This window comes from Anas acuta, chromosome 5 (genome assembly GCF_963932015.1).
Source record: "Anas acuta chromosome 5, bAnaAcu1.1, whole genome shotgun sequence".
NCBI lineage: Eukaryota > Metazoa > Chordata > Aves > Anseriformes > Anatidae > Anas > Anas acuta.
The window spans coordinates 54,533,438-54,555,794 of record NC_088983.1 but is presented as its reverse complement, the minus strand read 5'-3'; the positions used below and the strand labels follow the sequence as shown (position 1 = coordinate 54,555,794).

The window sequence follows — 22,357 nt, the reverse complement described above, 5'->3', positions numbered from 1 at the left end:
GCTTATACTACTTACTGTCCTGTTACCACAAAAAGAAAACAGGTTGATGGGAGGAAGCAACAGATCGCCAGCTAAAAGTTCAGCTTTGCAATGATTAATTTTATGTTACATACTACAACTGGTTAAGGCCACAATTCCTTACTAAATTACTTCTCATCAGTGCTATGCTTCTGCTAAAACAAGTTCAACAGTAGCAGCAATGCCTTCCAAGCTGTCAATACATCTCCATGGAAGAACATCTATGGTATAGCCCTCTGCACTCATGTAGTACCTTGGAAGGAAGCAGAACACAAGCCACACTCACCAAAACTCAAATAACTGCATGAACTAGTAGCTGCCCTGCAACTGGATCCACCAAATTGCTCATGTATCTGAAGTCTTTCGGTTGATATTCGTTTGTTTTGTTGTTTGTTTCTTAAACAGATGAGTTTAAGAGTAGTCAAGTTTTGACAATAACAGTGGTATGAATTTAGCTTTGCTGTTGACTGCAGCACTTGGAAAAGAACAAATAAATCTGTTTTCACACCTACATGACAGAAAAAGGGCCAAGAAAAAAATTCCTTGGAAATCAATTTTAGGTTGTCAACTGAAATAAAACAAAAACACACAAGCATACAAGGATTTGTTTTCCAACTGCCATTTTGGGTGGAATATTTTCTTTGCAACTAAAACTAACATATTTTCAAATGTTAATACCCAAACATGCAAAAAAAAAAATCACAAAACGGAGCAGCCAAGTACATTAAGCTAGAACTGTGGGAAATGTTTATTTTCTTGTGTAGAAAACAAACAAAACTGAAACAAAACAAAAAGCCAGTAGAACAAAAAAACAGATGCAAACAAGAGAAGCATCAAATGTTATTTTCAAAGGACAAATTGCAATCCTAAAACATCTCCTCAAAAATTCTCAACATAAATAATGGACTTTCATTGTTCATTTGCTGCAAGGTTAGGCAGCCTGATATGATGGATGAACTGTCAACTCACAACTAAACTTGTACAATCCATCATAGAAAGAGTAGAAATTTCACTCAAAGTGTCAATAAACCTAAATGATGAAGTGCAAAATACTTTACAGAGTTCTGATCATTTTTTAGAACCTGCATTCACTGCAAAAATTCAGAAACACTGTTCTCTCCCTACTCCCCATATCTTCACCCTTCAAGTTGTAAAATGCAGACGTACATTTTGATTTTTGTCAGTCACCTGATTATTACCACCATCAGGAGTATAGAATTGAAATTATATTTTTGTAAAGGTCTAGTGCTAGGGAAAATGATTTTTACTAAATAAGCTACTTTACTCTACACAAACATCAAATATCACCAAGATTTTGTAATGATTTCCATTTACTAATCACTTACTGAAAAGTGGCCAAATTAAGGTAACTAGTCCACGGCTCCAGTAGAGTTTGGTCTGAAATCAAAGCTGACCATGCTGAGGCAACTAGACTTATTTTGCAAATCTATGATTAACTAAAACACTGTAATCCTCTAAATCTTTCCCCATAATTCAACAAGGGAAACATATTATACATACATAATTGATGATGAAGCTCCAAGATGTTTCCAGGAGCTATTTTTATCAGTCTGCCCTCCACTACCCTATTTGTATGTCTTGTCAATTCAACCATATGGTTTGTACTCAAAGTAACAAGTCTGTATGTTTGAACATAGATATATATACATATATATTTATAAAATCTATCAAGTCTATCTTGCTTCTTAATTGACCAAGACTTGAATGGATTTAAAAAGAGGGGTTTCTCCCAATATTTCAGAGTTGAAGAACGCATACAAAATAATTGCCAATCCTCCACTACACCTGAGATTCCAACTCCTCTTTCATGAAAGCTGTTAGAATTAAATCTCCTAGGTAACAGAACAACAAGTTAATTGGTATAAACTGAGTTTCCAGACACATTAACACATAACATACCTTTGTTAACCTCAAGTAATGCCTTTTTTCTCTCCTCTTTAATCAATTTTTTGTACCTCTTTCAAACCTTATCTTCATTCTCAACCCCTCTTGGCATCAAAGAACATTGATGCAAGCTGCTTAAAAATCACTTGAATTTGAGAGCTATCAATAAAAACAGAACTCAATTTTTTGGGATAAATCATTTCTCTACCGAAGTTGTCGGTATCAAGTGGGAGATGAGCTTGACTGTCTTTGAACTGCAAAATTTTCTTTGCACTGCGGCACGTGGATTCTCCAATGTTTCTTTGCACTTCACATTAAGTATCATGTTCTGACCCTATTCGTCTGTTTTCTCAAGTAACCAGTGAATTGAAATTTTTTGTCCTAAGGGAAGCTGTTTCCTTGGATCACAGAAACAAAAAGTAGTATAGATATAATGTACATATATAAGAAGTTGGAGGCTTTCATAGGCTGGACTGAGAAACATGACAGTTCCTGCTGCGATATTTATTTGAATTGAGGCATGTAACCAAACTTTCAAAATGTGATGGAAAAATTATAATTCTCATCTTTTGTCTTGTTCATAAAAGCTGTTGTCTTTATGATACCGCAATGTTTGGTTCTGTAAATTAGTTCAGAACAATTCTTCCTCTAATAGTCCAGCAATTGGGAAAGCAGGTATTTCCCAAGTCTCACGAGCTTCACGTCTAGAGAATTCACTGCAATGTTCACCCTTTTCTATGCTCATATTCTCTTCATTAAAATTTCTTTAGAGGAAAACAAAACAAAGAACACAAATCCTTCTGTGTGATTCTTTCCTTCACAACTCCAGTAAACAAAGCAACCTGTGCATCAAAACTAAGTAAAATTCCTACGGTATCCCCACATAGGTACCAATCTACACATTTCTACCTATTTTAACTATAATTATTATAGTTGGAATATGTAAACGTGTTCAGACTATCTTTACTTCAGAAGTCACTCACACTCGAATATATTTATTTTACAAACTTTGCATTTGAATATCTTCCTCGACTTCAAAACCCGAACAATATACACAATAAAAATTACATGGGCACTTGCGGAAATGAAGACGGAACACTTTCAACTCAACTTTCAATCCAAAAATAAGTATTTCTCTGTTCTCTCATTACTAACTGATAATCAATGACCAAGAAAAAAAGCAGCAAAATGAACACGTTAATGTAAATTCATACTGAACAATGTAGGTGCAACTTCAGAGTATTTCAAACATGCCCTGGCACCGAGACTTTACTCAATTCTGAAGGTCGGACTGAAAACATTTTTTTCCCCCTTTCTTTTCGTATTGACTAGTGTTTCATAGACAAATAATATTTAATTTAGTAAGATCAGTCACCCATTTGTTGGGGAGTCTTCATTCAATTTAATGCCGCATACCCTATAATATCAAGATGAATAAGCTTACGTTTGCTGTTACTATAATAACCACATCGATGAAATCCCACAGCCTTTCTAGAACTAGTGGTCTTTTGAATATAACTCATTAATTTACATACAGTAAATTAATACAGTATATTAACTTAAATACAAAACATAATGACAGACGCAATAAAAACTTTATCACCCAGATGTCTGTTCCCCTTCAGTCTTTGCACGTGAAGATTAGGAACTTCCCTGTGTGACAAACTGTGTTTGTCATACGAGCTGCTACAAATTTACTGCAAGAGCTGTAATTTATCTGTCTCCCAGATTCTCTATTTTTTCACTATTTTATTCAACTCAGAAAAGCTCTTCAGAGAACTCTGACTATAATATTCTGCAGCACAATGGTAACAACCTGTCTGAACAGAAATGTTGTGTTTCCAAAAACGGGCTAGAGAACAACAACAATAAAAAAAACAATGCTAAGATGCATTATGCTTCCCTTCTTCATCTTACCTGTACCTGTATATCATAATACTACTATAGGAGTTTAACATTCACCTCTCATTAGAGAGAGGGTTCATTTCACACCTCTGTAAAGTTCAAGTGAAAGTTTCAAACCAAGGATTGATGATAAATACACTGTCTGTTAGTTCAATGTGATACTGACCATACGTAAAGAAATCAAATGTCTTACCGTGCACTTTGTACTCGTTGTAATTGTTAGGGTGAATTCCGAAGAGAATTCTAAATCTGAAGTGGATGCAGTATTACAGTCAATATGCTGTTGAAAGGAAAAAAACAATACCATCAGTAACACTGCTTATAAGAAATTAAGATGTCTCTTTGGATGACCTTTACGTGTTTTTCGGTTGCTCCATAAAAAGATAACTTTTATAGACCAATACTAACACAGCTCTTTGAAATGCCAAGAGGAGACTTAAAAACAGCTTAATCATATACATACACTGCCCAAATACACAAAATCCCTCTTCCTCAATGTCAACACAAACAGATACTGACTAGTAGCTGTTTTGAACTATACATGGTAGCTCACTCTGCTCAAGCAAGTTGCTCTTAGGTAACTTTCTTCATGACAGCTCCCAGTAGTTGACATTCACGAGCATTCACAAGCATACATACACATGTCCTCAGCAGCAATTAGTTTATATGGCCACAATTTGTCAAGTCACTTCTGTTGAGGAAGCATTCTTAGCGCTCGTTGAGACCTCTTTCCACATTTTTTTCTTTAAACTTTAACCTGTTTTACTTCTTGTTCCTGTAGCCACATGGTAGACTACAGTATTCAACTGATCTGGGTTAGAAGACAACTTTTTTTTTTTTTATTATTATTTGCCAGATTAGTTTTGTATTGATCACAAAATAACTGAGGTCAAAAACAATCTCTGGAAATCTGTTCGTCCAAGCACTTAACCAAAGCCACATCTACTACACCAGGCTGCTCCAGCTCACGTTCAGATGGCTTCTGAACATCTCCAAGGATGGATATCCAAAACCAATCTGGGCAACCTGTGCCATTGTTCTATTGCCCTCACAGTAAAATAAGTTTCCTTATATTTAAATGGAACCGCATCCCTGCATGACAGACACAGCTTCAGACATTTCATGAGCTTTGTGGTCCTTCAGCAGACTCCCTCCAGTACATCCAGCTAGCTCATGCACTGGGAAGGCCAGCACCAGGCACAGCCATCCACCAGTGAGCTCTCTGGGACTAATGAGCAGACGAAGCTCCCCCCCCTTGAACGGCTGGCAGCAATCCTCCTAGTGCAGCCCACGGGGTTGCCTGGCTGCTTTTACTGCGAGGGCTCGTTGCTGGCTTACAGTCAACTTGGTCTTAACAAAGGTCCCCAGCCACCCTTCTGCAAAGCTGCTTTCCAGCCAGTAAGGCCCCCAGCCTGTATGGGGGGTTATTCCTCCCCACGTGTGCAGTTTGCACAGCCCTTGAATGGACTGCAGAGGACTCTTGACCCATTTCTCCAGCCACAGTGGGCAGAGAACTGCTTCTCTGCTTTCACACACTCAAAAAACAATGGCATCCAGTATGTATCAATACCGACAGATCACACTGCAACCTACATTTCAACTTTTTTTTTTTTTTTAAGACAGACGTACCAATTTTTGAAAGTTAAAATCCTCAGTCCTCATTTAGTTCATGAAAATTCTATCATGCTGGCCCTGTATGAAGTACTTTAGTTTGCCTACTCACCTGAAATGCTTTATCCAAGCATATCTTATTTTGTTGACATTAAGTCCTACATACAATATTAGTCAGTATTACTTGATACTGCCTCAGGTTTCTTCAGGGATTATCTTTCTTCCTGAAAACTTACAGTATTAACTATTCAAAACAAGCAGCAGCTAGTATGAACAAGTACACTAAAATATCGTCAGTAATCATCATATGATAAATTGGAACATTTTTAAACTTTCTCTCAAAAATACAATCTATTTGTTATATGGAATGGCTATTGATTAAAACAATTTACCTGTAATGCTGCTGTTGCTCAACTCATTAATTTTACTACTTCCTACTGTAATTCCAGCCAATGAGCTCATACATAGCCTTGAGTGTATTTTAAAAATCATGATTGTAACTAAGAACAAATGAGTATAGAACCGTTAGGTACAGAAGTTATTAGAAATGCTACACAATGACAAATTTCACTGAGCCCATACTGTGCTGGTCAGTGACTGCTTGTAATTACACAGACTTAAAAAGGGACATTTTAAAAATGACAGCAGCTTGTAGGCTGCACTGGGCAAATTTAACTATAGTTATTATCAACTTTCAGGGTTAGGATGTGTTGTTTGTTTTCTTGTCTAATAAACTGATGTAGCTTAACTTTTCCACCCAGTTGTCCATTTAGAGCACATTGTACGTTCTTCGTTTAGTATACCAAGCTTGACCCATTTGCTAGAGGTTTTTGAACTTCATTTCCACTTGAGTTAGAACCAAGTGCTACAAATACAGGTGTACACAGGTGAAAAGTACCTCTGTCTCACCTACAGCACAAATAAACCTCTCAGCTAACTACAGCTTCACTTTCTTGATCTCAACACTACTGTTACGTGTACTTAAAGTCACTAACAATAGAATTTATCTTCCCTAAAATTACAGATCTACAAACTGTATTTCATCAGTTGCATTGATAATTCGATCCTCTCCTTACATACAAGGAGAGCAGATACGTGTCACAATCACAAATTGTTATAGATGTCAAGACAAATGTGTCAAACCCCTTAACGTGGATTTTATTACATAGACTAAAGAGGGAGTCTAGTGAACAAGCTAAGACAGTAAAACATAAGGCATCCATGATGACTATCATCTATGAAGAAGGACTACTTAGAGGAAAAAAAATGCACACAAGAAGAAGTAATAGAAGGAAACTTCAGACCTGATTACTGAACTATTAAGAAGGATCTGGTATGGTACCTTAATAACAGTGGCTGTAGATATAAGTGTATTTGGATCCAGCACCTCCACGACCGCTTCTGGAATTACAGCCTTCTTCATGCAAGACATATCAAAGCCATATACATCTTCCCAGAAGAGCAGCTTGTCTGCATGTTTATTCATATCCCCCACAGCTACTAGGCTAATGGTGCAGATGTCCGGGTAAACTGTAACAACAAAACACAGATTTATTTTTAGACATACAAAAAAAATACATTTTTTCTTTTTAAATGATTAACATCTTAAAAACACATAAGAGATTTTTCTTCCATTCTTAGATAGGACACTTTTCCTGCTGCTTTCTTTTCTGGCATCACATTTTCCACAGAAGAGACTAAATGCTAAAACTCAATTTTGACATGCTACTCCGCTAACAGTATTAACCGTTCATGAGAATATTTCCTTTTAGTCGAATCCCACTGCCAGGGCGTAACTGGAAATTTCATGTTTGATGAAAATTTTTTGGAATATCTTATTCTGCTTCTATACACAGACTGCCCTAAAACATATTTAATAACTACTAGACGGATAGATACCCAGAGGAAAATTCAGGTCAGGGCTCTGAAGGAACACGTAATCTCTGTCAAAAGACCTTATTTCCAGAACAGTGCAAATATTATCACTTGGGTATTTTAATCCTATTTCCTGTCATTAGTTGGCTGATACATGCCTTAGAACCTAACCATGACTTTTGGGTACTGAGAAAGAATAAACACTCTTCTTCTACTTGCACCTGAACAACATGGAAGTAACCTAACAGACCGAAGACAACTTCCTCTTCAATTCTTCCCCACAGTTTTAGGATGACAGCTCTCTTTCTTACATTGTCTTCACATTTGTACTCTGTCCTTACAAGAATATTTTCAGGACACGTATTCAATATAGTAGCACATGACTAATGTTTTCCTTCTCAACATCTTCCTAGAAGAAAGCTAGTCCATCTCTTTTCACTACTGATTGGAGAAGACACACCGAACAGCTGCTGTGAATATGGCTGTCTACAGCACTATCAAATAGTAAGAGAAGCTCAATGTAAAGCTTATATTTAACTAGGCTTCTTTCCAAAAAGACATTTCCCCTTTCTGTTAGAGCTTTAAAGCCTTCCAAGTCACACAAGTTGAATTCTTGATCTGGCTTCAGAGCAGAATGCTTACTATTAAGCACCTTTACTTTATTTTCTTACATCAATGTGGCAGCGTTAGCGAGACTGAAGCTCAGTTTCTTTTTTCTTCCAAAAAATCTGGTGAAGTGTAAAATTAATTTTGTCTTCAGCTCTGCTTGAAATTGTAGCTTATCAAAATTAATATGGAAAAAGCACTAGTCAGAAAGGTGCTATTTTTTGCCTTGTAACATAGCAAAGATAGAAATAGAAAATTGATATTAGACCTGTTATACAGCGAGAGTATGTCTATTCTAAAGGAAATTTTACACATTATAAAGGCAACTCTTCTCTAAAGAAGGTTTTTTTTTTCCCATGTGAAAAGCAAGTTCCCATGTTCAAGCAAGCAACCACCTCTACAGCCGAAATGACTAGATAATGCAAAATATGAATGCACGCTGCCATTTTTCTCACATTCTGACTGTTTAAGCCAGAACACTAGATGAATATCGGCTATCTTAAATTGGAATCCCATTGGTGAAGTACCACCTCCACTCTGCAGATGAGAACCGAAAGCAGAAGGTTTTTCCAGGAACAGCCTACAATTAACTCAGCGGCAAAAACGTAATTAGTTGAATGCCTCCCTGTTTTGATTCCCATCAATCTTGTTTGAAACAAATGAGTTGATTCCAGCATACCTGACAGCTGTCACATGCACAGAGATCTGGCAGCAAGAGTATTTGCAAGTACTTTCTTGGAGCAAGCTATAACGGTTTTGCATTTCTTAAAGCCCTCATTTACTGTTTACTGATGTGAGAACTCTGTTATGGTAGGCTTTACCTCACAGTGTTGCAAACCTTCAAGAGCCACCACTAACATCATCCCAAAAGCATGGGACAGACAACAACAGTAAGTGACTACAGGATGCAAGGGATGTAACCAAGAGGATACAAAAGGGGAAAAAAAAGACCTGATGTCTCTAGTTACAGGTCATGCTTTGAGAAATGAGATAGCAAGCTAGAGGTAGCAGAACTGCTAACAAAAACAACAGTAAAAAATTATTTGAAAATTCTTTTATCAGAAAAATAAATCTGAGTTCCACAAACAAGGCACCGGCATGAGATAACAGTCACGTACCCAACTTCTAAATTTACAAACCCAACCATTGTTTAGAAGCTTACACAATATTGAGGTCTGACTGGAAATCTAAGCATGTTGTGTAAGTATCAGATTAAATCTTCTAAAGGCAGCAGAGTTTTGTCAATGTTTAAAAATACCCGCTTAAAACTGCATTTTACATTTCAACCAAAACCCTTGTTTCTCCAAAAACCCTCTGCTTTTCCTGCAACCTTATAACATTTGCCTGTGCAATCCTGACAGATTTGTCTTTTTTTTCTGATTAAGGTTATAATGTAATAATTATTCTTTCTCACAGGTGAAACAACCAAAATGCTGACTGGACAAAAGCACATGCTCCACAATGCGCTCTCAGATTCATCGTTTTGACATCTGTGTCCTTCTCGACTGAGTGCCCTCAAGTCATCTGTCACTAGTAACAGCTCACGTGGTAGACAGAATACGAGGGGAAATCCTTTAGCCCTTAGCAATGCCTCACAAACTTCAGGACACTGAAGGGTAAGGCAGTGATCCTCTGGATATGCAGAAGGAATTCCAAGTGAATACCACCATCTTTTTGACTTGAACAAGAAAACAGTACTTCATTTTGAATGACGACTTCCTTATGTATGTCATCCCCACACCCATGTGTGCTGCGCTCAAGTAAATGGAAAAATATACGCCCAAGCAAGTACCAGCTCTACAGAACAAGCAGATGGGTCCTGGGCAGCAAGAATTTTGTGCTCCCAAACAATGCTATTATATACTGTACACATTACCATAGACAGTCTGACATAATCCACTTCAGTATGCCAATAGGCTCAATTGAAGTAACCACGATATGACTGACTGCACACAAATCTGGAAATCTGGATTCTATTCCTACCTCAGTCACTGGAAGATCTGGCCAAATCACAGCTGCTCCTATCCCTGTTCTCAGCTTTCAAACAGCCCCAATAAATAATGATCTTGGGCTTAAAGGTATTACGTGGCTTGAGACAGAATTAAGCTTTACAGTAGATTCAGGAGTTTCTCTCTTAAGACTTCACCTCAGAACGAGCTCTTCATTTCAGCTCATCCCCATTTGGACGTGCCCACAGTTCTGCTATTCATCCACACTGCATAGTGTCAGTCTTGCTGATTGCTGAGCAATTTTGGCACAAAGCTCAGGCACAGTCATTTTCCCTGCTATGCAAACTGGCAGAGGAGAGTAATAGGAAGCCTCTGAAGGAAAAAGCATCCTATTTAAAATCTGGCTACACCTATCAGTGACTCTGTAACACAGTATGCCTTGGGAAGAGTCAACTAAGAACCTGAGATCCTTCTCAGACCACAAAGGTTAAGTGCACTGCAGAGCCAGCACACCTTCTCTCTCAAATAAAATGTGGGGAAGCTCAAGCCGCTAGCAAACACACCACCAATACAGAAAGATGCTAGCGAACAAGATGCTGTCACAGTTTCTGCAGAGGTCAGAAATGCCTGGCCCTTTTCTGAAAGCTTTGGAAGCACTAGCTGAACAGGAAATCATTCTTTACAGTTTCAGAGGATGTCTTCAAATTTAGTAACTACATTGTTACGTAAAATGACTAGCATATATTTATACAGAGCTCACCCAACTGCATTCCAGATAGGGCTGCAGTGCTCTACAATACTGAAAAAAGCACTCCTCTTCTGCTACGCTATTCAAGAGGCTTCTAAATATTTTAATACATAAACAGTAATCTCTTCCTTACATATTCCGGTTTGCGATCAGATGTTGAACAATTGCGTAAAAAAGCCTTTTTTCTGCTGCACTCTAGCATACAAAAGCTCAGTGCAATCAAAGCGAAGCACTGCAGCGAGCACTGTTACATAGTCATTAATCCAATCATTAAGTCAGTGTAGTGAAACTAACTATGTGCATGGTTAGCACAAAAGGGGGGAAAAAACAGACCGATGACTACGATTGAAAAGGTCAATATGAAATACAATACTGACAAAGGAATTAACTGAAAGGAATAAAGCATATGCAGAGCTCATGCAGAAAACTGCATCACATTAGTAATAAATACTCGCAGGCATTTAAACACTGCTTAAGATGATTCTATCTAATCTACTTAAAAAGGATGAAAGTACTCCACTTCAAAATAATTTTTTTCTTCTGTCACTTCCCCACCCTCCAACAACAAAGAAAAAGAATATATTCCTAATGGAAATGAATATCCTAAACTGAAACAAAGCAATTCCATTAGTTATTTCACCTGGCTTCATATGTTTGAAACTGTATGTTCTCCTCACACATCATCTGCCGTCCTGGAATGCACCCTATTCCCTTTCCTTCTAATTCATCTGAGAACAGATAAAAATTTTGAACTTTTCTTCTTACAAGTAAGTTGTAGCTTTCTCAAACAGTTCTATATCTTAGCCAATAAAAATTGTATTCCTCCATTTCTAGTTTTGCAGAAACTGGTATTTATGGAGCAGAAAATGAACACAAGCTTTACTGATGGCTGCTATTTAGCCTCATATATTTTGAAAGGTTTTAAGTCCAACACTATAATTCCATTAAGGCATTTCTAGATTTTTATTTGTCCAGATTGGCTGCATTGATCATTTCTCAACTCAAAGGACCTGGGAAAAATACAGACAACATTCCAGTCTTAACTTTAACTATTACAGCCTGAGGTTACCATCCAACTGCTGGGAATAACAAAATAATATTCCGGAGCACAGAAGTTAACTCTAGAAATGAAGTTTATTAACTTGCTACTATCCCCCATCTCCCTCCCTCCTGTGTAGACATGTGGGAAGAAATAGGGAGGAAAAATTTAGACTGTGCTTAAGAATAAATAACCCCCTTCTATTCTTAAAAACACCATTAACTTGAGACCTTGATACCCCAGCTAATATCCTTCTACTACCCATACAGTAAATTAATGCCTCGAAGCTCCTACTAATGGTAACATTATTCATTTAGACTGGCAACTTTCTCATCCATGCATAGCTTATTCCAAGTCTCTGAGTTCATTTAGCTTTCCCCCAGAGCTAAATTTATTAGAAGAATTACGCGCACCAACCTGAGCCTCCCTCTGCCAGGTACTTGTCCTTTGCATAGATGACAGAATCCAGCATAGACTCAAAGAGAAGGAAGTAACCCTGTTCACAAAAAGAGGAAAAGAACTTACAAGTCATTACACTTTTACGCAGCGTATTTAATCAACATACAGACTGACTTCATCAATACAGTTTAAGAGCTTTACATACCCATACACCTCAGTAAGAGCCAGCACATGGTGAGTTTCTCAACACTAGCACGGTCATTTCAACACTTTAATTACGTATCATCTTTAATTCCCATGCTACAAAAATCTTAACATTTACTAAATTCATAAACTGTAGGCAACAAATATCCATCTACACCAACAATTACCTGACTCCCATAACATACAAAGAAATGAAATTTACTTTAAACCCCAAGAGAAAAGCTCTATCGATTGATTTTGTAGTCACAACTCCGAGGTGCCGTATGAAAAAAATAAAAAAGAAAATCCCTTTGTCCTTGGCATTACATACAATAGCATTACATACAATTAACCTTTTAAATTAAATCTTCAGTTTCGACTCTTAAAAGTGAAGTCCAAATTTCTAAGAGATATATGGCCATTTGTTTATCAATAGGTTTACTATTTTACGCTCTTCCCATCTTTCAAGTTTGACTATGATCGTTACTCCTGCTGAATACTCTCAGCATGCTTCATCCACTTTCTTTGGACATCAAATCACTTAATGACAAATCATACCAGCATACACATCATTTTTTCACTTCTTCACCATGGGGTTTGATTTATGCACCGACAGCCAGTAGGAAAGAACAAAAAAGATAATGGCAAGTCCAGACTCTGGACTTGTAGACCTACAAGCCTGGGTAGCTGTAATCAAACAAAGCAAAGCTACAAAGACTTCTTTCATCATCTTTCCTACAATTCCGTATTTGGAATTGTGATTTGTTTAGTTGCTGTTGTTCTTCGTTTCATCAAGCCACCCTACTGAAGACAGCACTGCATGTGAACTGCATTGTTAAGATACCAAGTTAGCTTCAAGTTTATCTCATCTTCTTAGTCATCCGAGGTTCCTAAATTTAAAAAATGCAGCAAGTTCATAATTGCTCTCATAAACGTTCCCATCCACATTGCAGCCTTCAGAACTAAAAAACAAACAAAACCAGAAAATGAGAAACCTGAAGCAGGATGCATCCGTGTTGGGAACGATGACACAAACTCCCTCTTCTTATCGTATTTCTTCTGATAAGAGGACAGTGCTCTACTGCATACTTTTCTTCCAAATACTGTCTATTCTGTCACTTCCCTGCTTAACCTTTACGAAATTCTTAGACTAAGTCCCAAAATGAACACCGCTGCTTTGTGAGCAATACCATTTTTGTAAGCCTAGGAAAATGGTTGAAAAGGCCAGGAGCTCCTACAGCATCAGACAGTATTGTAAGCCTCCAGCAAGCCAAAAGCACAGACTGGAAACAGTTTTCTTTTTTAGTTCTTATTCTTGCAATTTTACAATTCTCCAATTTTACAATTGGATATGTTTGATTCATACAAATTCTTTTCAGATGCTTTTAACTGAAAACATGACCTCCAGGACACAGCATAAGATTAGTTAACAGCAACAGTCGGTGAGTTAGAAAGCAACATCTCTACAGATCAATTCCTCCCTTATTTCTTCCTGACTAAAATTACTGTTATCTAAAATGCCTGCCAACCAAGCCTAAGGGGTGCAATTGGAAGACACACCTTTTAACGAGAAATCCAGTGAAATTTTCACCGTCCTTTCCCTGACCCTTGCATTCTGCCAGTACTGTTGCCCCCCCATCCCCAATTCAACTTCGCATTCCTCCAAGTTACGTAAACCATCGCTGGTACTGAAGTCATTTATTACTTCTACCAAAGCATCTTGCTCTGTGTGCCATGCTCATCTGCAGTGTAATTTAGAACGCAATTTCACAGGCTGCTGCCTCACCTGTAGGGGTGCCATCTGGAAAGAGAATTATACCTGACGTTTTGTCCCCGTGATGCTGTGGGGCAGCACTCTTGCTTCCACCCCAAAAAGCATTCAGGGGTTTTGTTTCCTTCTTCAATGTGTATTAGCATCCTGAAAATTAATGATTGCAAAGAGATCTCTAGATTCTACCTGTGAGTAGAATATTAATAATTTCATCTTGCTAGTAGCTAACACACCTAAAATGTCTCATGTCCCTTTTATCCATGTTTTGTGTTTTGCAACAGGATTATAAAACGCTCACACAACTTGGACAGTTTAATGCCCTGCACTGTTAAATTTTCTTAATTATTCTAACAGACTACACTGCTCTGAAGTTCTTTTTCATTTTATTTCAAAACCAGGTAAAATATTTTGCAAATAGATCAAAATATAGGTATGGGAAGTTTTTTGTTTGTTTGTTTTGTTTTTTAACAAGACTGCTTCAGTATTCATTATAATCTTCACCGTGAAAAATGAGATTAAACTACTTAAAAGCATTAAGACACGAGAACAATATTTAATTTCACGTATACCTGACTGTGTGGAAAGCGACAAAGAAAAATACTATGCTTTAAAAAAAAAAAAACTTCAGTTTAGGACCATCTCCTCCTGTACGTTTCCCTTATCCATTCCTATCAAATGCATTATTCCAATCGTTTTTGCTTTTCATATTTTCTGCTTGTTGGTGAAATCGATGTAAATGAAGGATTGTTTTCAAGAAGTGGCATTAGCATCCTTACAATTGCAAAAATCGTTACAGTTTTTAGTACAGCAGAAAAAAACAAGCAATGAAAAAACTGAGAAGCGATGTTTACCTACCTGAAGAAGTGGTGCTTTTTCTCCTCTTATCAAAGAGGATTTCATTATTTTTTGTAACAACTGAACCTGGCCTGGTAATCAAATTCATTGACTACCAAAACTCAACATTTAATGAGATAAAAGGCAGCTATCAAACCACTGCCTCATCAAGTGGATTATTTTTTTTAAACCCTGTCAGTATAAAACGTGCATTATTTCCTGAGATCAAATTTTTACCTACAAGGTTTCCATTGGACTGCAAAGTAAAACAAGTTACAGAATACCTAGTAGTCAACAGATTCAACTTTATGTTAGAAAGTGCTGTCTCACATTAATAGATAAACAAAACCCATGGGACCTGCTTGATTTTGTGAAAAATCACTTTTTACTCAACACAATCCCACAAAATAAATAAAAAAAAAAAACATGGCATGTTTAAATGAGAAGCAGCAGCTACATGTGAGCTTTTCTGCATGGTCTGCTGCAGCACCATTTCCCTCACACTAAGTGAGCCTTCATGCTGATCTCTAATGTATGCTTTAAGTCAAAACATAAAAACAACATCAAAAAAACCCCACACTGCTGTCAGAGCAAGCCCACACATTGCAAAACCACAGCTCGACTCTGATTCTGTACACCTCATTTTGCCCTTAACCAAAAGCAAGATGAGCGGGAACACCATAAGGGGAGATGTCAAGAGTGGACAAATGACACCCATTATTAAGGGGGCAGACAAAAAGGAAAAAATTCCTTTCATAGAAAAATTCACTGTAGAGAAATGAAAGCACTGAGCTACATCATATGCTCCTTTGCATAAAAAAGAATTTTTACGTGGAATTTTAAATAATATTTTTACTGTGCTATGGGAACTGAACATTCTTACTAAACGATCCCTCAAAACATGAACAGAAACAACGCAGAGTATCAAGATAAAAGAAACATTACTAAGTATTAGAAAAGCACCACTACCTTCCATCAAAAGGGAAGAAAGGAGGTAACAGATTACTTCCAGTACTTCAAACACACTTACTTCCTAGTACTTCTCCCAAGATTTGGACTACCTCCCATTCAAGACCCATCCCGATATCATTTCAGAATTACGTAATAGTAGGCAAGCAATCAAGTAAATAGATGTGTGGTATCAGCTACCCAAACAACACAAGCATTAGATAAAATTACTAGCTTCTATTAAGAATCCATCTTTTTCCCAGTTGTTACTTCTGTAAGGCTACATTGCATATTCAGTATCGTAAAGCCTTACGCAAGCCAGCCATTTATGAGAATGTAGAATATTCTACCACTGTATTTAGGTCAACCAGCTCAGACAACTGTCCTTCCGTGGTGTAAATGCCTGAAGTAACTAGGAAAATAAAACTAACATTCACACTTTTAAGGAAAAGGTACAGCATTGAAGAGGCTTTCAGGGTAGGGCATAACTGCATTATCTGAGCATTCCCTAGGCTCCCAACCTTAGATGCTATCGCGCTGGGGAAACTTGGTGTGCTAGCCCTAAGGAACACCACGGAGCGTGGAGTGGAGTGGAGACACCACGGCTAGGCTCTGTAATCAGGTGGGGCCTCGATTGTTCTTGTGCACAAAGCTGCACTTTTTGCCACCCTGAGCCAAAGACCTGTCATGTTTTGACACGTGCTGTACCCTAGTGTACTTTTTGCTCATTATAATATCATTATAATACCAAAACACACCTCCATCCCAAAAGCTACCCGCCTCCAAGGTGCGACCACCCCTCACTGAGCATGCGCTCTGAATTTCTCAGAGCCTATTACTTTAAACAGAGACAGGAAAACTTTACACCAATCATAACTAAGATATGCTTGACTAGAGCCACTCAAGCTCCACCTAAAGGATAGAAAATAATATAAATTGGCCCAACAGACAGGGGATGTTAGGGAAGATACCATCGTCAGGGGAGATACCATCCCGAGGACATACAACATCCTTAGGACCTCCGGACTCCTGGGATCAGTCGACAGGCTGAGCCTCTCTTCCCCCCCCCATTGGGACGCCTTTGGGTGAGATCTGAATATTTGCTTATAAATCTCTATAGAGTCTTTGATCCTTTTAACGCGTTTATTTCTAGGCTGCGCACCTGTCACACCTAGAACCCACACCTAGAACCCACACCTAGAACCCACACCTAGAACCCACACCTAGAACCCACACCTAGAACCCACACCTAGAACCCACACCTAGAACCCACACCTAGAACCCACACCTAGAACCCACACCTAGAACCCACACCTAGAACCCACACCTAGAACCCACACCTAGAACCCACACCTAGAACCCACACCTAGAACCCACACCTAGAACCCACACCTAGAACCCACACCTAGAACCCACACCTAGAACCCACACCTAGAACCCACACCTAGAACCCACACCTAGAACCCACACCTAGAACCCACACCTAGAACCCACACCTAGAACCCACACCTAGAACCCACACCTAGAACCCACACCTAGAACCCACACCTAGAACCCACACCTAGAACCCACACCTAGAACCCACACCTAGAACCCACACCTAGAACCCACACCTAGAACCCACACCTAGAACCCACACCTAGAACCCACACCTAGAACCCACACCTAGAACCCCTGTAACACCTGTGTATTTCATGCATACTAGCTTGCTTTTGCAGACAGTCACTATCACCGGCAATCCAAAAGAACCTGATTATCTGTTGCTGTAATGAACCATACTTGATTGCATTGTGATAGCTCTCATTAAATGCAACTAGGGTGAGGGTGGTTATCCGTGATAGTTCAGTGTTCTGAATCTAACCAGACCCCCAGATGGTTAATGCGTTTTTGATGAATGTCCGAACGGACCCCCAGACCGTTAATGTGTTTTTGGTGAATGTCTGACTAGACCCCCCAGGCGGTTAATGTGTTTTTGGTGAATGTCCGACTGGTTCAGTACTCTGAATCCAACCAGGCCCGTAACGGTTAATCAGCTATACCCCTTAACGCGACACCTTCACAGTCTAAAAAGAAGTCAAGAAACGTAGTTATTTTTCAAGCAAACAAAACTCTCAACCTCTAGCTTCATACTCTTAGCTACAGAAACAGAACTCAAAGCATAAAGAGAGAAAAAAAAGACTGTACATGGATGCAGCTGAGGAACACTGTAGAAAAGCATGGTATTTTCTGTTTTTCTGCACCTTTCCTTTTAATAAGCAGCCTACAAATCTAACAACTACACCACTGAAATCCACATGTGGAGTACCACAGCTACATTTGTATGGTTAGCAAATCTCATTCTATCAAGCATTCAATTGAAGCAAAAACCAACTTCAGCTCTTTCCACAGCAGGTCCCATTTCAAACTGATACGCTGTGTGTAAAAGTAATTCCAGTAAAACTTCATTGCTTCCTAAAAATCCGTACCTCTTGGGAGTGGGCATATATGGGATCCTGACTGAGAGCAACAGCGTGCACAATTCTTGCTAACCTAAGTGCTTTCCTACTACTTGCATACAAACAGCACCGCATTCAAGTAAAAATTCTAAGTTTCCAGTGAAATTTAGGCATTTGCCAAACATTTTCAGGTCAAGTCACTAACTGACTGTGTTTTTGCATACCTCAGAGCTCCAGGCAGCATGACGCATCAGAAGTTTGTAGCCCTGGTACAGATTATCAGACAAGCCTGTACAGGGAAACTTCCACAACCAAGGCCAGCAGTCAACTCGGGTATAAAATTCACCCGTTCTTACACTCAAACAACCCATCTCCAACAACCAGAAGACCGTCATCTTACAGAATCAGTGTGGTTAGCACAACAGGCTATTACTTGTCCATTTGTCTTCCTCAAGACCACGTGCTTCACTCGGAGAGATGGCTCTTTGGTCCACCTGCTCTCCCCTGTGCTCCAGGCCTGCAGCCCTGTAAGTGCTCCTGTCAGGCTGCATACTTAGCCAATGTTCTGCTAAAAGGCATTCACAGCAGTCCTTAGAGTGAAAGCATCTAAACAGATGGATTTATCTGGGTATCCAGTAATCCAAGAGGTCTTCAATCTTCACCAACCTGCCTTTCAGAAACCAACAGAACAGCTCCGAGCTCATCACACTGCCTTTCCAAATTGTTTCCATGCTGGTTTTAGTAGAATGCAATTACACAGACGCCCTGCTTATGGTCTGATTTTAAAGATGTCTAACACACATACTTCAGATGTCACAAACAATTAACTTACTCTCTACATCAGCAGCAAGATCGCTGTTCCCTGTTTGCTAATTTATTTCCTAGACCCAAAAATAAATAAATAAAAAACAATAAATAAAAGCCACTGAAGAGACGGTTGCTCATCACTCAGCCTCTAAACCCGGAACATGACCAAAATGTATCCAGACGAATTTACAACCCAAACACGTTATTTTGGAAGTATAGATATGAAATATAGTTTGGCTTCACATATCTGATATACACACCCACTCACCTAGCCACAGTGTAACACTTAAGGTGTTTCTCCCATTTTGGCATATTTCAAGGGAATAAATTTAAAGATTAAAGAAATAGGAATAGCAGTCTGCAGAATCTACAGCTCACTTACACAAGCAGGAGAACGATCATCAGCCACTACAATGGAGATGTTCATAAAGCAACCCCATACCTTTTACAATACACTCCTTGCAGTGCTATCTTTCTTACAAGGCCTGTTATAGAAACGTGCCGTGGGATGCAGCATCTTTTCCCTCTCTCCAGCCTCTGTTCTAATGCTTCACGCTTGTTCATAATTTTCTTATGCTCCATGCGTGGCTCTAAAAAACTTACAGGGTACTCATCTTTAATGCTGCTCTGTGCCAAGTACAACACAGTGATGATTCCACAAAAGAATTTCGTGCTCGCTAGCACATGAGCAGTTTGCTTTCTAAGTACAACAGCAACCTTCCACATTTTAGTTACCAAGGAAAGATGTTGTTCCCATTGGAGGTTTCCTGCTAGTCTATGCAAGTGCTCCAAATAAAGAATTGAGAGCTGACATATATTGAGCTCCTTTTTGTTCCACACTGTGCATTTACAACATTTTCAAGCTAGTGGTCTGTTTCTAAGCACTTATATTCTTAGTTTAACAAAGAAGATTTCACACTGTTCGCTACCACGTAGAGAAGGAAAACAAAAAGCAAATTCACACACTTGTGCAAACGCACATGAGGAAGACAGACAAAGAGGAATCTTCATTTGCATCTGGGAAACCTAACGTGCCTTTCCGGACAGTGTTGGAACAGTCTGCATGATGTCCAGTTATCAATCTTACTTTAACAGCATTGTCCTCTTTATCTCTGTATTGCAGCAACCTATAAAAATGCTAACATCCCTAAACATTTAGAATACCTCATTAAGCGAAATGCACATGTCTATATAATTATAACATTAAAAGGTAAATTAGCACCGAAATGGGAAAACCAGAACATTCAGTGCATCATTTCTTACATGAGGTGCTTTTCTAAGTCCTCTATTTCACCTTAGATGCACTAATTTACAACAGGACTTAGGTTCTTAAGTGGCCGAGTGACTTTCAGAATACAAATCCTGTGCTCTAGAACAAGCAGTCTGATTTTGGGAGGATTATTCTCGGTGCACATATTAGAAAAGTGATCAGAAGTTTCCCTGAAAAAGGAATCATGTTTCAGGTGAAGTCATATACTCTGATAAATCACCAGTGGTAACGTACCAGCTTTAATTCACTAGTACCATATGCTTAAGTCTCCCTTAAAACTAGTGACCTCAACACTAGATGAAGCTCACACTTCTGGTGACATTCTTTAGAAGACTGTAGAAAAAAAAAATCTGTTGATTGCCAGCACACTGAAATATTTAATATATCAAAGAGCAAATAATTTCTTTTCACCTTTACCTGGAAATTAATTAGAAGTAGAAAGAAGTAACTTCACATATAAGCTTTCACTACCGATCTTAAAAGAAAATCCTTCTGTCCTTTAATTTCAAGTCCGAACAATGGGAATTAGTACCAAAAAGCACCATTTTGAAGAGTTTTTTGAACATCTGTGACACAGGAGACTGAATAGAAGAAGTCTACAAGGGAAGTCAAATGGTGTTTCTTACCACGCTTTTGACAGGGAACAGCCACTATGGGATTCAGCCTGGCACTAGGTCTTGTCACACAGATCCTTTTCTCAGTGGCAGGCAGCAAGCATAACTGTGCTTGAAAACATGCGCATGAAAAAACGTCAACAGTCCAAAAGCTGAAATCCAACAGACTGCAGGAAATGGCTCCTTTATGCACTGCACGGAGTGTTTTCTGTTGGCCATCATCATCATTACGCACCTTTATTTCATTCTTACGCTAAGAAGGCTGCAATCGGAGTTAACACTGTTTCAAGCTCCCTCCATATATTCACCAATTTCCCGGTGTACATGCTCCTTCCTATCACCTTTCCTGCACCGTCAGGATGGTCCTTCAGTTGTCCTCATGGACTTACTGGTATTTTACATATCAGAATTATGTATGTACATGAAAAACAGAAAATTCCCCCGTTACTTTCACAAGAGCAGCTGCAATGCTACTATTCAGAAGCACAGAATACTTTTATACATTTGCGTGCTAACCACATAACACAAACTTACTTCTGTACCCGAACTAGCTTAACTGTACTTATAGAACCCTGACTTGAAATAGCAGGTACAAGAGAGAGGAGGAATTGTATTCAAATGTCATGTAATCAGGACTGTCATCCCATCAAACAGGTTGTCAAAACCACTGCCGCACACAAAAAATTCTTGACTAAAGAATAGCAATGCTTACAGAATCATTCCTGAAACTGAATGAATCAGTGCAATTTTTTTTTGGTCCCCAAAACTGTGTCTTGAAAAGAATATTCATACATACACCTTACCATCCATTCAGATATGATTACATCCACTTTTTCCAAGGGCAGATCTACTTCTTCAATTCTTCCTTTGACTAGCGTAATAATATTTTCAAGTTTATTTGATCTGTAAGAAATAATATAAATCAATTAGTTTATATTTCCATTTTATGCTGTAAATATATTGATGCCTGTATTATGCATTTCTCCTTTCCCCCTCAAATAACTTTTTAGTTTTTATTATTTTTAAACTGATCAGGAAAGTAGTACAATGTAACATCATTTTTCAGTTACATGTCAGATGGAACAGTTATAAGTTTCCAAATATTTCAGGAGATTAAGAGCCAAGCAAAGGTGTCAGACAGTAGATCAGTATGCCTCCAGTGTGCTGTGAATGCAAGCGTGTAGACATCAGAACCCAGGAAAACAAATAAGAGGCCAACTTAATATGATGCTCCTCTTCATTTAGAGTTGCTTGTTTCCAGTTCTCCTTTGACCCTCATAGCGTAAGTCTAGAGTAATTGGAGCCTACTCATCACACTAGGATACAAATAGAAATGAACTTCATACGAAGCTATTTTGCATGACTTTTTTTTTTTAAAACGAAACCAGCTGCCAAGTCACAGAGAACAAACATTCCCTCTAAATCAATATTATAGTTAAG

The 22,357-nt window shown here is 38.5% G+C and overlaps 1 protein-coding gene across 4 annotated transcripts in view; it reads right to left on the bottom strand.

Annotated features, from left to right (window-relative positions):
* PRMT3 (protein arginine methyltransferase 3) overlaps positions 1-22,357 on the bottom strand; it is a 166,499-nt gene that overhangs the window by 17,499 nt on the left and 126,643 nt on the right. For all 4 annotated transcript variants that reach the window (XR_011097288.1, XM_068684937.1, XM_068684938.1 and 1 more), the window contains 4 exons: positions 21,721-21,820; positions 12,074-12,152; positions 6,782-6,969; positions 4,022-4,108 (listed from right to left, as the gene is read on the bottom strand). Coding sequence is in view for 3 of the 4 variants with exons in the window: in XM_068684937.1 (XP_068541038.1) it covers positions 4,022-4,108; positions 6,782-6,969; positions 12,074-12,152; positions 21,721-21,820 (454 nt within the window). In the remaining variant the exon portion in view is untranslated. The remainder of the gene's footprint in view (positions 1-4,021; positions 4,109-6,781; positions 6,970-12,073; positions 12,153-21,720; positions 21,821-22,357) is intronic.